The sequence below is a fragment of the Anser brachyrhynchus genome, assembly GCF_964034855.1.
Source record: "Anser brachyrhynchus genome assembly, contig: SCAFFOLD_563, whole genome shotgun sequence".
Lineage (NCBI taxonomy): Eukaryota > Metazoa > Chordata > Aves > Anseriformes > Anatidae > Anser > Anser brachyrhynchus.
Genome location: NW_027663723.1, coordinates 18522 through 34455, shown reverse-complemented (window position 1 = coordinate 34455; position 15934 = coordinate 18522). Strand labels below are relative to the sequence as shown.

Here is a 15934-nt window from a genome sequence, read left to right as displayed (position 1 = left end):
TCCCCAGGGTGCCCCCCACATGTCCTGGGGTGTCCCCAAGGTCCCTGGGGTGTCCCGGGGTGCCCCCACATGTCCCCAAGGTGTCCCCCACACGTCCTGGGGTGTCCCCAAGGTGTCCCCAAGGTCCCCGGGGTGTCCCCGGGGTGCCCCCGCATGTCCCCAAAGCTGTCCCCAGGATGTCCCCAAGACCCCCCCGCCGTGTCCCCACGGGTGTCCCCGCGTGTCCCTGAGCTGTCCCCGTGTCCCCAGCTCGCTGTGCGGCCCCCCCGGCCCCCGGCCCGTGCCGCGCCTCCTTCCAGCGCTGGTTCCACAGCCCGGGGGGGGGCGGCTGCCGCCCCTTCACCTACGGGGGCTGCGGGGGGCAACGCCAACAACTACGCCCGGCGCCAGGACTGCCTGCGGAGCTGCCACCGCCCCGGTACCGGGGGGGGGCCGGGGGGGCTCGGGGACGGCTTTGGGAGGGGGTTGGGGGGGCTTCGGGGGGCTTGGGGGGGCTCTTGGGGGAAGTTGGGGGAGCTGGGGGGGGTGTTGTGGGGCGTTTTGGGGACATTGGGGGGGGTTGGGGGAGCTGGGGGCTGGGGGGGTCTTGGGGGGGTCTTTGGGGACATGGGGGGGTGGGTTAGGGGGCTTCGGGGGGGGTTGGGGGGAGCTGGGGGGTGTTGGGGGGGTTTGGGGACATTGGGGGGGGGGTTGGGGGAGCTGGGGGCTGGGGGGGTCTTGGGGGGGGTCTTTGGGGACACGGGGGGGTGGGTTAGGGGGGCTTCGGGGGGGGTTGGGGGAGCTGGGGGGGTGTTGGGGGGAGTTTGGGGACATTGGGGGCGGGTTTGGGAGAGCTGGGGGCTGGGGGGGTCTTGGGGGGGTCTTTGGGGACACGGGGTTAGGGGGGTTTCGGGGGGGTTGGGGGGGGCTGGGGGGGTGTTGGGGGGAGTTTGGGGACATTGGGGGCAGGTTTGGGGGAGCTGGGGGCTGGGGAGGGTCTGGGGGGGGTCTTTGGGGGGGGTTGGGGGCATGGGGGGGTGGGTTGGGGGGGCTTTGGGGGGGGGTTGGGGGGGGCTGGGGGCTGGGGGGGTCTTGGGGGGATCTTTGGGGGGGGTTGGGGGGGGAGTAGGGGGGAGCTGGGGGGAGTTTGGGGGGGCTGGGGGGGTCTTGGGGGGCTTTTGGGGGCGTTGGGAGGGGGGTTTGGGGGACACTGGGGGGGGGCTCGGCGACTGGGGGGGGTCCACAACGGGGCCAGGATTGAAGCCACCCCCTTCCCCCCCCCCCCAAAAAAAACCCAGCCCCCGGCGCCGAGCCCCCCCTGCAGCCCACCGTAGGTGAGTGCCCCCCCCCCCCCCAAAAAAAAAATGTCCCCGTGTGTCCCCCCCCCATCTCGGGGGGGACCCGTGGGGTCACCGCTGTCCCCCCCCCTCCCCCCCCCAGCCCTGGCCCTGCTGCTGCTGCCGCTGCTGCTGCTCCTCGGGGGGGTCGCTGCCGCCCTCGCCCGCCGCCGCTGCGCAGGATGCGCCCCCCCCGGGGCAGGATGCGGCCCCCCCCGCCCCCGACAAGGAGGCGCTGGTGGGGGCCGTGGGGCCCATGTGATTGCCCCGAAAAGGAGGTTCCCCCCCCCGAAAAAGGAGGCTTTTTTCCCCAAAAAATGAGGATTTTCCCCCCCAAAACGAGGCTGCTTTCCCCCAAAAAAAGGAGCCTTTTCCCCCAAAAAAGAGCCCTTCCCCCCCCCAAAAAAGGCCTTCCCCCCAAAAAAAAAGAATACTTCCCCCCCCAAAAAGTCGTTTTCCCCAAAAAAGAGACTTTTTCCCCCAAAATAAGACTTTTTTTCCCCCAAACAAGGCTTTTTACCAAAAGTATGAGGCGTTTTTCCCCCAAAATGAGGCTTCCCCCCCCCAAAAAAATGAGGCTTTTTACCCCAAAACAAGGCTTTTTCCCCAAAAATGAGGCTTTTTACCCCAAACAAGGCTTTTTACCAATAGAATAAGGCATTTTTCCCCCAAAAAATGAGGCTTTTTCCCCAAAATGAGGCTTTTTTCCCCCCCAAAAAATGAGGCTTTTTACCCCAAAACAAGGATTTTTCCCCAAAAATGAGGCTTTTTCCCCAAACAAGGCTTTTTACCAATAGAATAAGGCATTTTTTCCCAAAAAAAAATGAGGCTTTTTCCCCAAAATGAGGCTTTTTTCCCCAAAATGAGGCCCCCCCCCCCCCAAAAAATGAGGCTTTTTACCCCAAACAAGGCTTTTTCCCCAAAAATGAGGCTTTTTACCCCAAACAAGGCTTTTTACCAATAGAATGAGGCATTCTTCCCCCCAAAAATGAGGCATTTTTCCCCCAAAAAGAGGCTTTTTTCCCCAAAATGAGGCTTTTTTCCCCCCCAAAAAAATGAGGCTTTTTACCCCAAAACAAGGCTTTTTCCCCAAAAATGAGGGTTTTTTCCCCCAAACAAGGCTTTTTACCAATAGAATAAGGCATTTTTCCCCAAAATGAGGCTTTTTTCCACCAAAATGAGGCTTCCCCTTCCCCAAACGGGGTTTTTCACCCCAAAACGAGGCCTCCCCCCTCCCCTCCCCAAATAGGGCTTTTTCTCCCCAAAATGGGGTCCCCCTCCCCCCCCCCCAGGGCTTTATTTTTGATCATTTCCCGCGGGGGGGGGGTGGTGTTTGCAGGGTGCTTTGGGGTGGGGCTCTGAGCACCCAAGGGTGCTCCCCCACCCCCCCCACCAGCTGGGCTTTTTAATGAAAAAATTCACGGTTTTGGGACGATTTTATTTTTTTTTTTTTACACTTTTAAGGGAATTTTTGGAATAAAGGGATCTACGAACACCCCCCCCCTTCCTCCTCAGGCTCCTTTTTTTTTGGCGGGGGGGGGGGGGGGGGGGGTCCTTTTGGGGGGGGGGGGGGGGGCAGCACTGGGTGGGTGCCCCCCCTCCGCACCCTATAGGGCACCCTTGGGTGCTATGGGGGGGGGGGGGGGGCTCAGTGGCACCACCCAGCCCTGGCGCCAGCGGGACTGGATCCGGACGCTCCCTGGGGTGGGGGCGGGGGCGGGGGGGGGGGGGCACCCAAGGGTGGCCCCCACCCAAGGGCAAGTCCCAGCGGCCCCATAAATGCCGGGCGCGGACGGCGGGCGGCGGCACCGGCACCGGAGCCATGGACGGGGCCAAGAAGCACCCGGGGCACCCCGGCAAGAAGCACAAGGTAAGGGGGGGGGTGGGCGCCCTGGACCCCCCCCACCCCAACCCCTTGGGACCCCCCCCCCCCCAATACCCTGTAACAGCGGCACCCCACGGTTGTGGGACACCCCCAATGGAGCCCCAAGACCCCCCCCCAGCACCCTACAAGCATGGGACACCCCCCCTCCAGCACCCTACAACCCTAAGACCCCCCCCCAGAACCCCAAGACCCCCCCCAGCACCCTACAACCCTAAGACCCCCCCCAGAACCCCAAGACCCCCCCCAGCACCCTACAACCCTAAGACCCCCCCCAGAACCCCAAGACCCCCCCCAGCACCCTACAACCCTAAGACCCCCCCCAGACCCCCAAGACCCCCCCAGCACCCCACAACCCGAGTTCCCCCCCCCACAACCCCAAGGACCCCCCCGCCAGAACCCCACAACTACGGTTTCTGCCCCCCAAAACCCCCAAGCCCCCCCCCCCCCCGTAACCCTACAACCTCAGAACCCCCCCTCCCCACCCATAACCCCAAGACCCTCCCCCAGCACCCGAAAACCACGGTCCCCCCCCCCAAAAAAACCCCAAGACCCCCCCCCCAGAACCCCATAATCATGAGACCCCCCCCCAAGACCCCCCCTCCAGCACCCTACAACCTCAGGACCCCCCCCCCACAACCCCACCCCCCCCTTTTTGGGGTGTCCCATGAGGCCCTGGAGGACCCCCCCCACCCCCCCCCCATGGGGTCGGGATTTGGGGTCACCCCCCCTGCCCCCCCCCCCCAGGACGGGCACCGCTCCTCCTCCTCCTCCTCCTCCGACTCCTCCAGCTCCAGCGACGAGGGCAAGGTGAGGGGGGGCCCCTGTGTCCCCAAATCCCCCCCCCATTGTCCCCAAACCCCCCCCGATGTCCCCAAATCCCCCCCCATTGTCCCCAAATCCCCCCCCCCCCCCCCAGTGTCCCCAAACCCCTCCTGGTGTCCCCATACCCCCCCTTTACTGTCCCCAACCCCCCCCCCCCTTACTGTCCCCATAACCCCCCCCATTGTCCCCAATTCCCTCCCGTTGTCCCCAACCCCCCCCCCAATGTCCCAAAATCCCCCCCCGTGTCCCCCAACACCCCCATTGTCCCCAACGCCCCCTTACTGTCCCCAACCCCCCCCCCCCCGTTGTCCCCAAACCCCTCCTGGTGTCCCCAAACCCCCCTCCCCAGTGTCACTGTGTCGTCCCCCCCGATGTCCCCATCCCCCCCCCATGTCCCCAAACCCCCCCCCAATGTCCCCATCCCCCCCCATGTCCCCAAACCCCCCCCCAATGTCCCCAAACCCCCCCCAATGTCCCCGTCCTCCCTCCCAATTTCCCCATCCCCCCCCGATGTCCCCAACCCCCCCCGATGTCCCCGTCCCCCCCCATGTCCCCAACCCCCCCCAATGTCCCCAACCCCCCCCCATGTCCCCAAACCCCCCCAATGTCCCCAAACCCCCCCCAATGTCCCCGTCCCCTCCCAATTTCCCCCGTCCCCCCCCAATGTCCCCAATCCCCCCCCGATGTCCCCGTCCCCCCCCCATGTCCCCAAACCCCCCCAATGTCCCCCAAACCCCCCCCAATGTCCCCGTCCCCTCCCCAATTTCCCCGTCCCCCCCCAATGTCCCCAATCCCCCCCCGATGTCCCCGTCCCCACCCATGTCCCCCAAACCCCCCTCAATGTCCCCGTCCCCCCCATGTCCCCAACCCCCCCCATGTCCCCAATCCCCCCCCCGATGTCCCCAACCCCCCCCCCAATGTCCCTGTCCCCCCCCCCCCCCCAGCACCACGGCCCCGAGCACAAGCACAAGGACAAGGCGCACAAGAAGCACAAGGAGAAGAAGGAGAAGAAGGGACACTGAGGGGACACCGCGGGGCCATGGCGGTGACACGGCGGTGACACGGCGGTGACACGGCGGTGACACGCCGGGGGGGGGGGCCCGGGGGGGCCACCTCCACCCCACCCCCCCCCCCCAATAAAGCGCTGATGCAGGCGGTGCCTGGGAGCAGAGTCCGTGGGGCCGCGGGTGACACCGGCGGGGGTGGGGGTGACACCGGCGTGCCCCTTGTCCCCGAGGTGCCAGCAGCATGTCCCATGTCCCCAGGGTGCCACCGCGCCCCAGCGCTGTGTCCCCAGGGTGCCACCAACATCCCACCCTGTGTCCCCCAAGGTGCCACCGTGTCCCACCCTGTGTCCCCAGGGTGCCACCAACATCCCACCCCGTGTCCCCAAGGTGCCACCGTGTCCCGACCTGTGTCCCCAAGGTGCCACCATGTCCCGACCTGTGTCCCCAAGGAGCCACCGTGTCCCCACCCCGTGTCCCCAAGGTGCCACCATGTCCCGACCTCTGTCCCCAAGGTGCCACCGTGTCCCACCCCCGTGTCCCCAGGGTGCCACCATGTCCCGACCTGTGTCCCCAAGGTGCCACCAACACCACCCCGTGTCCCCAAGGTGCCACCGTGTCCCAACCTGTGTCCCCAAGGTGCCACCGTGTCCCACCCCGTGTCCCCAAGGTGCCACCATGTCCCGACCTGTGTCCCCCAAGGTGCCACCAACGTCCCGACCTGTGTCCCCAAGGTGCCACCAACATCCCACCCCATGTCCCCAAGGAGCCACCGTGTCCCACCCCGTGTCCCCAAGGTGCCACCAACATCCCACCCCATGTCCCCAAGGAGCCACCGTGTCCCACCCCGTGTCCCCAAGGTGCCACCAACATCCCACCCCATGTCCCCAAGGAGCCACCGTGTCCCACCCCGTGTCCCCAAGGTGCCACCGTGTCCCGACCTGTGTCCCCAAGGTGCCACCATGTCCCGACCTGTGTCCCCAAGGAGCCACCGTGTCCCGACCTGTGTCCCCAAGGTGCCACCATGTCCCGACCTGTGTCCCCAAGGAGCCACCGTGTCCCACCCCGTGTCCCCAAGGTGCCACCGTGTCCCGACCTGTGTCCCCAAGGTGCCACCAACATCCCACCCCATGTCCCCAAGGTGCCACCGTGTCCCGACCTGTGTCCCCAAGGAGCCACCAACATCCCACCCCGTGTCCCCAAAGTGCCACCAACATCCCACCCCGTGTCCCCGAAGTGCCACCCAGGTGCCACCCCGTGTCCCCAAGTGTCACCAAGATCCCCTGTGGCCCCCCCGGCCCCTGTTCAGGACCCTGTTCCAGCCCCCCAAGACCCCAAACCCCCCCCCCCCCCAGCGCCCCATTTACCCCCCTCCCCCAGGACCCCATGGTGCTGGGACCCCAATATCCCCCCCTGGGTCCCCAAAATGCCCCCCCCCGGACCCTGACATTGTCCCCCAGGACCCCATTATGCCCTTCCTCCAGCACCCCGTTATCCACCTCACGACCCCATTATCCCCCCCCCCCCCGATCCCCAATATCGCCCCCCCCCCAGCAGCCATTTACCCCCCCCAGGACTCCATTTACCCTCCCCAGCACCCCAACACTGCCCCCCAGCACCCCATTTACCCCCCCCAGCACCCCAATATCGCCCCCCCCGGACCCCAGTTTACCCCCCCAGACCCCAATATCACCCCCCCAGACCCCAATATTGCCCCCCCAGGACCCCATTTAGCCCCCCAGCACCTCAATATCGCCCTCCCAGCACCCCATTTACCCCCCCCAGACCCCAATATTGCCCCCCAGCACCCCAATATTGCCCCCCAGCACCCTAATATCGCCTCCCAGCACCCAATTTACCCCCCCGCGACCCCAATATTGCCCCCCCAGCACCTCAATATCGCCCCCCCAGGACCCCATTTACCCCCCATGACCCCAATATCGCCCCCCAGCACCCCAATATCGCCTCCCAGCACCCAATTTACCCCCCGCGACCCCAATATTGCCCCCCAGCACCTCAATATCACCCCCCCAGCACCCCATTTACCCCCCCAGACCCCAATATCACCCCCCCAGACCCCAATATTGCCCCCCAGCACCCCAATATCGCCCCCCCCAGGACCCCATTTACCCCCCGTGACCCCAATATTGCCCCCCAGCACCGCAATATCACCCCCCCAGCACCCCCATTTACCCCCCCAGACCCCAATATCACCCCCCAGCACCCCCATTTTGCCCCCCCCGCCCCCCCGTAACAAACCACAGACCATCTCCCCCCCCTTCGGGCATCCTTTATTGAAACCCAAGGGCCGGGTGGGGAAGCCCCCGACCGGGAATCGCGACTGGGGGTCCCGGCAAAAACAAACTGGGGAGCGGGAAGGGGTCCCGGCCAGGGGGGGGGGTCCGGGGGGGCTCCCCGCTAGCGGAGGAGGTGGAAGGTGAGCCAGTACATGAGGAGGGGCTGTGCGGCGGCCACGGCCACGGTGAGGTACATGCGCAGCTGGTTCTTGGCGCCGCGCACCGGCACCCCCTCGGCCGCCGCCTCCGACAGCAGCTTGAGGCGCAGCGTGCGGATCTGCGGGGTGCAAAAGCCGCCCCCCCCCCCGGCTTTAGGATCGTGGGGCGTGTGTGGGGGGGGGAGGGGGGGCGGAATTTGAAGGCGTCCCCCCGCCCCGGGCTCACCATGAAGACGAAGATGCTGAGGCAGCACCAGCTCAGCGCCACGTAGTAGCCGGTGGCGCCGAAGAGGAGGCCGGAGAGGAGCCCGAGGATCATCCTGCGGGGAGAACGGGGTTAAAAGGGTGCCCCCCCGGCTCCTAAAAAATTAAAAAGCGGCCCCCCCCCCGGCAGCTCACCCCACATATTTGTAGCCGGCAAAGGCCACCAGGTCGATGGTGGTGAGGTCGGCGGGCAGCGCCACCAGGTAGAGGCTGAGCAGCACCGCCAGCACCTCCAGCAGCAGCCAGGCCAGCGCCGAGCTCGCCTGCAGCCCCAGGCTGTCGGGGGAGAACCTGGGGGGGGGGGGGGCTTTTTGGGGACCCCACCCCCCACCCCCCCCGCAACGCCGTAGGGTTTGGGGAAGCCCCTCCTGGGGGGTTTCGGGGGGGTTTGGGGGAAGCCGGGGGGGCTGTCGGCGAATGGGGATCGCTGCGGGACGTGGAGGGGGGGGTGGGTGTTGGGGAGCCCCCCCCTCGAGGTTTAGGGACCCCCCCCCCCCCCCGGAGCCCATGGACACCCGCAGGGCCCATGCCCCCCCCTCAAGGCCCATGACCTCCCCCTAATGGCTCAGGGACACCCCCCCCGGCACCCCAGGGACCCCCCCTCAGGGCCCAGGGACCCCCCCCACCGCTCCCCCCCCCCCCATAAACTTGGGGATCCCCCAGTGCACGGGGACCCTCCCCCTCCCCCCAAAAAATTTGGACCTTTTGGGGAACCCCCCCCCAAGCCCACCTCCCTCAGACTCCCAGGGACCTTGCCTGGGCCACCCCCCCCCAAGGGTTTGGGGGCTCCCTATGGGGACTGGGACCCCCTTTGGGGACAGCGACCCCCCCCCGGGGCACGGGGACCCCTATGGGGACTCTTGGGACTTGCCCCCCCCCCCCCAACCTGTTGTGGGGGCTCCCTATGGGGACAGGGACCCCCCCTTTGGAGACAGGGACCCCCCCCCCGGGGACAACAAGGGGGCACGGGGCCCCCCCAAAAAGGCTCAGGGACCCCTGTGGGGATTTTGGCCCCCCCACGCCCCCCCCCCCATATCCCGGGGCCCCCCCCCGACCTGTTCTGGGTGCCCAGCGCCAGCCCGGCCACCAGCAGGTAGGTGATGAAGGCCATGGCTGCGGGGACAGGGGGCGGGTTTAGGGTCAGGGTTTGGGGTCAGGGGGCGGGGTCGGGGTATTGGGGTCGGGGTATTGGGGTCGGGGTTTGGGGTCGGGGCCGTACCCGGGATGTAGAGGTCGGGGGCGTTGACGTCGAAGCGGGGGGGCAACCGGCGCGTCCTGCTGGTAGCGAACCTGCCAGTCCTGCGGGGCGGCAGTGGGACTGGGATCGGGATCGGGAACGGGAATGGGAACTGGGACGGGAACGGTACTGGGAGTGGGACTGGGAACAGAAACAGGAGCAGGAACGGGAACTGGGACGGGAACGGCACTGGGAATGGGACTGGGAACGGGACTGGCACCGGGAACGGGATCGCGAATGGGAACAGGAACGGGAACTGGGAATGGGATCGGCACTGCGGGCAGGATCAGGAACAGCACCGGGAATGGGAACGGGAACAGGATCACGCTGGGAATGGGATTGGCACTGGGAGAGGCACCGGGAATGGGATCGGCATTGGGCACGGGAACAGGAATGGGAACGCACCGGGAATGGGAACAGGAACTGGGACAGGAAGGGCACCGGGAACGGGATCAGGAATGGGAACAGGAACACAGTGGGAATGGGACTGGCACCAGGAGTGACACCGGGAATGGGATGGGGAGCAGGAATGGGAATAGGAACAGCACCGGGAATGGGATCGGGAACAGGAGTGGCACTGGGAACGGGAACAGGACTGGGACTGGAAATGGGACTGGAATCAGGACTGGGAACAGGAGCGGCACCAGGAACGGGAACAGGTCTGTGAATGGCAGCAGGAGCGGGAATGGGGTCGGGACTGGAAATGGGACCGGGATCTGAATTGGCACTGGGAATGGGAACAGCAGCAGTGGGAAGGGGAATGGGAACGGTGCCAGGAATGGGACCAGGACCGGGATCGGGACTGGGAACAGCAGCAGGAGGGGGAAGAGGAGTGGGAACGGGAATGGGAATTGGAGTGGGGATGGGAACAGGACTAGGACTGGGAATGGGATCGGGCCTGGAAACGGGACTGGAACCGGGACTGGGAACAGGACCAGGAATGGGGATGAGATTGGGACTGAGATCAGGAATAGCACTGGGATTGGGACTGGAAAAGCACTGGGATTAGGATTGGGACTGGAAATGGGATTGGGAATGGCACCGGGACTGGGAAGAGCAGCAGGAGGGGGAAAGGGAGCTGCAATGGCAACGGGAGCGGGACCAGGAATGGGGATAGGACTGGGAATGGGATCGGGACTGGGACCAGGAACAGAAACGGGAATAGGACCGAGCCTGGGAACAGGATTGGGACTGGAGCCGGGACTGGGACCAGGAACGGGAATGGGGATAGGACCGGGACTGGAACCGGGACCGGGACCAGGCACGGCCCTGGGAACAGCAGGAGTGGGGACGGGAACGGCACCGGGAGCAGCCCCGGGACTGCGCCCAGCCCCGGTGCCGGTGCCCACCTGGTGCCCGAAGGGGGAAGACGAGCAGCCCCAGCTTCCTCCCCACGTACACCGTGTCCACGGCGAAGTAGTACTTGAGGCGCCCCACGGGCACGAACCGGTCGAGCTGGGGGGGGCGGGGAGGAGCGACGCTGAGACCCCCGGGTCCCGGCCCCAGCCCCCCCCCCCCCCCCCGGTACCCCCCCCGGCGCTCACGTTCCGGTCCACGATGTCCCGGCCCTGGCTGGCCAAGCTGCTGCCGTAGGCGGCGGCCAGGCTGGACACGGGCTCGGCCAGGAAGGCGGCGGCGGGGGGCGGCAGGCGGGCGGCGGCGGACGACGACGAGGGGGGGGGGGGCCGCCGGGGGGGCCCCGTAGGCCCGGCCCGGGGGGGCGCCGCCGCTGGTGTCGTCGAAGAGAGGCCGCGGCTCCGCCATCCGCGGAGGGGCCGGGCCCGGGCCGCGGCGCTTGGGGGCTGCGGGAGAGGCGAGGTCAGGGCCCGGGGGGGGGGGAGGGGGGGGCGGCGGGGCCCGGGGCCGGTCCGCGCGGTACCCACCGAGCCCCGCCGCCGCTCCCGGGGGCTCCATGGCGCTTCCGCTTCCGGCGGGGGGGGGGTCACGTGAGGAGCGCGGGAGGAAGCTGTTGGCGGAGCGGCGTGGCGGGCCCGGCAGCTGGCCGGAAGTTGTGGTTGCCATGGGGACGGCGCGCGGGGCACGTGACCGCCTTGCCGACGCTGCGCGCTGCCCCCCCCACGCTGGGTGCCGGGCGGCGGTGACGTGGCGGCGGTGACGTCACGGCGGTGGCACAGTGACGTCACGGCCACTGTGGCCCCGGGGCTGTCCCCAGGGTGTCGTGGCCGTAGGCCCGGCCGTGGCGGCCGTCTTGTCCCCAGGGCCACCATGTCACCAAAGCCATGACGTCACCAAGGCCATGACGTCACCAAAGCCATGACGTCATCAAGGCCATGACATCACCAAGGTCATGGCGTCACCAAGGCCACCATGTCACCAAGGTGGTGACGTCACCAAGGCCATGACTTCACCAGAGCCATGACATCACCAAGGCCACCACGTCACCAAGGCCATGACGTCACCAAGGCCATGACGTCACCAAAGCCATGACGTCATCAAGGCCATGACATCACCAAGGTCATGGCGTCACCAAGGCCACCATGTCACCAAGGTGGTGACGTCACCAAGGCCATGACTTCACCAGAGCCATGACATCACCAAGGCCACCACGTCACCAAGGCCATGATGTCACCAAGGCCATGATGTCACCAAGGCTATGATGTCACCAAGGCCGCCATGTCCCCAGGGCCACCACGTGTCCCCAGGTCCCTCCCCAGGGACGCTCGGTGGCCATGGTGGCCCCGGGGCTGTGTCCAAGGTGTCAGGGCCATAGGCCTGGCTGTGGCAGCCGTCTTGTCCCCAGGGCCACCATGTCCCCAAGGCCACAGTGTCCCCATGGCCTCAGTGTCCCCATGGCCTCAGTGTCCCCAGGGCCACCACGTTCCTAGGTCCCTCACTCGGTGGCCACAGTGGCCCCTGAGGTGTCGTGGCCATAGGCCTGGCCATGGCAGCCATCTTGTCCCCATGTCCACCATGTCCCCAGTGCCACCACGTCCCCAGTGCCACCATGTCCCCAGTGCCACCATGTCCCCAGGGCCACCACGTCCCCAGGGCCACCACGTCCCCAGTGCCACCATGTCCCCAGTGCCACCATGTCCCCAGTGCCACCACGTCCCCAGTGCCACCATGTCCCCAGTGCCACCACGTCCCCAGTGCCACCACGTCCCCAGGGCCACCACGTCCCCAAGGCCACACGGTGGCCATGGTGGCCCTAGGGCTGTCCCTGAGGTGTCGTGGCCATAGGCCTGGCCGTGGTGGCCATCTTGTCCCCAAGGCCTCAGTGTCCCCAGGGCCATCTCGTCCCCAAGGCCACCATGTCCCCATATCCCCCATGTCCCCGTGGCCCCCCCCCCAACCCCCACAGCCCCCCCCCCCAAGGCACCCCCATCCTCCCCCCCCTCGTGCCTCCCCCCCCATCACCGCCGCAGCCCCGGGGCTATCGGGAGGAAACCGCGGGTCCCGTGGTGGCGGCGTGTGACCGGCCCCGTGACGTCCCCATGGCGGTTAAGGGGGGGGGGGGCGGGGGGGAGGACTCGGGGGGCCCCCCCCCTCACCATGTCCGGGGGGTGGGATCTCCGCTATGGGGCCCGCTATGGGGCCGGCCGTGGGGCGCCGCTGTGGGGCGCCGCCATGGGGCGCGGCGTGGCGCTGGGGCTGCTGCTGGTGGCCCAGGGGGGGCTGCTGCTGCTGGGCACTGTGGGGCTGTGGGTGCTGGAGGGGGGGCCGCGGACCCTCGGGGACCCCCCCGGGACCCTCAACGCCTCCGGGACCCCGCGGTGGGACCTGGCCTCCGCCTTCTTCTTCTCCACCGCCCTGCTCACCACCGTGGGTAAGGAGCCCTCCCGCCCCCGAATCGGGACCACCGCCCCCCCCCCCCCCCCGAATTGGGGCCCCCCTGCCGTGGATCAGGACCCCTATGGGCACCGGGACCCCCAGGACCCCCAAGGGCATCGGGACCCCCAGGACCCCCATGGGCACCAGGACCCCGATGAGCACCGGGACCCCCATGAGCACCAATTTCCCCAGGACCCCTCTGAGCACCAGCCCCCCCCCCTCCCCCCCGGGACCCCCAAGATCATGGAGACCCCCAATTCCCCCAGGACCCCCATGAGCACCAGGACCCCTGGGACCCCCATGGGAACCAGGACCCCCACAGGCACTGGGATCCCTATGAGTAACAGGACCCCTGGGACCCCCCAAAGAACATCGGGACCCCTGTGAACACCATGACCCCTGTGGGGACCAGGACCCCCAGGACCCCCATGGGCACCGAGACCCCCGAGAACCTCAGGACCCCCACGGGCACTGGGACCCCCATTAGCACTGGGACCCCCAGGAGCCCCATGGGCACCGGGACCCCCAGGACCCCCAAGGGCATTGGGACCCCCAGGACCCCCATGGGCACCAGGACCCCCATGAGCACCGGGACCCCCATGAGCACCAATTTCCCCAGGACCCCTCTGAGCACCAGCCCCCCCCCCCCGGGACCCCCAAGATCATGGAGACCCCCAATTCCCCCAGGACCCCCATGAGCACCAGGACCCCTGGGACCCCCATGGGAACCAGGACCCCCACAGGCACTGGGATCCCTATGAGTAACAGGACCCCTGGGACCCCCCCAAAGAACATCGGGACCCCCGTGAACACCATGACCCCTGTGGGGACCAGGACCCCCAGGACCCCCATGGGCACCGAGACCCCCGAGAACCTCAGGACCCCCATGGGCACTGGGACCCCCATTAGCACTGGGACCCCCAGGAGCCCCATGGGCACCGGGACCCCCCTGGGCACCAGGTTGCTCAGGACCCCCATGAGAACCAGGCCCCCTGGGACCCCCAAGAGCATCGAGACCCCCCAAGGGCATTGGGACCCCCATGAGCGCCAGGACCCCCGGGACCCCCATGAGCACCGGGACCCCTGGGAGCCCCATGAGCACTGGGACCCTCAGGACCCCCATGGGCACCAGCCCCCCCCCGGGACCCCCCCAGACCACAGAGACCCCCAATTCCCCCAGGACCCCCATCGACACCCAGCCCCCAACTTCCCCCCTCCCCCCCCCTCCCCCTCCAACCCCAGGGGTCCCCCCTCCCCTTTCACTTACTGGGGGGTCCCCCCCCAAATTTCCTCCCCCAGGCTACGGCCCCGTGGCCCCCCTGTCCCCGGGGGGCAAAGCCTTCTGCCTGGCCTACGCGGCGCTGGGCGTCCCCTTCACCGTGCTGACGCTGGCGGCGGTGGCCCGGTGGCTTTCGGTGCCGGTCACCCGGTGGCCCCAGCGCTACCTGCGGGCGCGGTGGGGTTGGAGCCCCCGGGGGGCCGCCGGGCTCCATTTGGGGCTGCTGGCGCTGGCGGTGGCGGGGGGCTTCGTGCTGCTGCCCGCCGCCGCCCTGTGGGCCCTGGGGGACTCCGGGAGCTTCTTGGACGCCATCTTCTTCTGCGGCATGGCCGTCACCACCGTGGGGCTGGGGGACGCGGCGGTGGCACCGGAGGGGCAGCCCCTGCGTCACCTCTACCGGGTGGCCTTGGCCGGTGAGCGGGGACGGGGGGTGGGGGCCGTTGGGGTGGAGGGATCCATGATTGGGTCTACGTGGTGGTTGGGTCTACGTGGTTGGGTCTACGTGGTTGGGGTCTTTGTGGTGGTGGGGTCTCCACTGGGGGGGTGTCTTTATGGTGGTTGGGTCTTCATGGTTGGGGTCTTCGTGGTTGGGGTTTCCATGGTTGGGGTCTTCATGGTGGTTGGGGCTCCGTGGTTGGGTGTTCGTGGTGGTGGGTTCTTTATGGTTGGGTTCTCCATGGTTGGGGTCTCCATGGTGGTCGTGGTCTGTGTTGTGGTGGGGTCTCTGTGATCATGGGGTCTCCGTGGTTGGGGGCTCCATCATGGCTGAGGTCTCCACAGTTGGGTCTACGTGGTGGTTGGGTCTATGTGATTGGTTCTGCGTGGTTGGGGTCTTCGTGGTGGCGGGGGTCTCCATTGGGGGGGTGTCTTTATGGTGGTTGGGTCTTCATGGTGGTGGGGTCTTCATGGTTGGGGTCTTCATGGTGGTGGGGTCTTCATGGTTGGGGTCTTCATGGTTGGGGTTTCCATGGTTGGGGTCTTTGTGGTTAAGGTCTTCATGGTTGGGGTCTCTATAGTGGTGGGGTCTTCATGGTTGGGGTCTTCATGGTGGTGGGGTCTTTATGGATAGGGGTCTCCATGGTTGGGTCTTCATGGTGGTTGGGTCTCCATTGGGGTGGGGTCTTTATGGTGGCGGGGTCTTCAAGGTGGTGGGGGTCTTCATGGATGGGTCACCGTGATGGCAGGGTCTTCATTGGGGGGGGGGGTCTCCATGGTTGGGGTCTCCGTGGTGGTGGGGTCTATGGGGGGGCTCTCCATGGGGGTGGAGTCTCCATGGGGGTGGGGTCTCCATGGGGATGGGGTCTCCATGGGTGGGGTCTCCACGGGGACCTCTCCATGGGGTGGGGTCTCCACGGGGGGGGGTCTCTGACCGCTGCCCCCCTCCCCCCCCCCCCAGCCTACCTGCTGCTGGGGGTGACGGCGGCGCTGCTGCTGCTGGCGGCGTTCCAGCAGCTGCTGGAGCTGCACGGGGTCAGCGCCGTGCTGCGCCCCCCCCCGGCCCCCCCCGAGGAGGACGGGGGGCTGCTGGACGAGGGGGGGCAATAAACGGGGGGGCTCGAAGCGTGATGGGCTCGCTGTGGTCACTGGGGGGGTTTGGGGGTCCCAGACCCATGGGGGGCGGTCCCGGTCCCATTGGGGGGGGGTCCCAGACCCTTTGGGGGGGGTCCCAGTCCCACTGGGGGGTCCCCAGACACATGGGGGGGTCCCAGTCCCACTGGGGGGGGGGGGGTCCCCAGAGACATTGGGGTATTCCAGTACCAATGGGGGGGGGTCCCAGTCCCATTGGGGGGGGGGGTCCCAGACCCACGGAGGGGTCCCAGACACACTGGGAGGGTCCCAGACCCATGGGGGGGGGTCCCAGACACACTGGGGTGGTCCCA

At 67.5% G+C, this 15934-nt stretch overlaps 2 protein-coding genes and 1 long non-coding RNA gene across 8 annotated transcripts; 2 read left to right on the top strand and 1 right to left on the bottom strand.

Annotated features, from left to right (window-relative positions):
- The first annotated feature begins 12 nt into the window (after positions 1–12).
- Positions 13–5114, top strand: LOC308186924. 6 transcript variants are annotated; one of them, XR_013944382.1, is made up of 8 exons: positions 13–49; positions 113–418; positions 1278–1313; positions 1420–1850; positions 1974–2015; positions 2478–3186; positions 3946–4008; positions 4968–5114. It is a non-coding gene; the product is annotated as an uncharacterized lncRNA (long non-coding RNA). The 6 variants fall into 6 exon arrangements; XR_013944383.1 differs by having other exon boundaries at positions 1974–3186; XR_013944384.1 differs by having other exon boundaries at positions 1420–2015.
- Positions 5115–7306: 2192 nt separating this feature from the next.
- On the bottom strand, positions 7307–11226 carry LOC308186921 (protein YIF1B-A-like). Its single transcript, XM_080609072.1, is given in 10 exon segments — positions 7307–7601; positions 7709–7802; positions 7882–8037; positions 8802–8859; positions 8966–9005; positions 9007–9045; positions 10333–10347; positions 10349–10438; positions 10528–10785; positions 10867–11226. Coding segments are annotated over 10 exon segments (1251 nt in total). The 5' UTR covers positions 11212–11226; the 3' UTR covers positions 7307–7445.
- A 1270-nt stretch (positions 11227–12496) lies between these two features.
- Positions 12497–15620, top strand: LOC308186922 (potassium channel subfamily K member 6-like; the record flags this gene model as incomplete). The annotated part of the gene is made up of 3 exons (XM_080609073.1): positions 12497–12770; positions 14075–14467; positions 15451–15620. 3 exons carry the CDS (start codon positions 12497–12499, stop codon positions 15597–15599), a joined length of 816 nt encoding a protein of 271 aa, XP_080465199.1. The 3' UTR covers positions 15600–15620.
- Between the last annotated feature and the right edge of the window lie 314 nt (positions 15621–15934).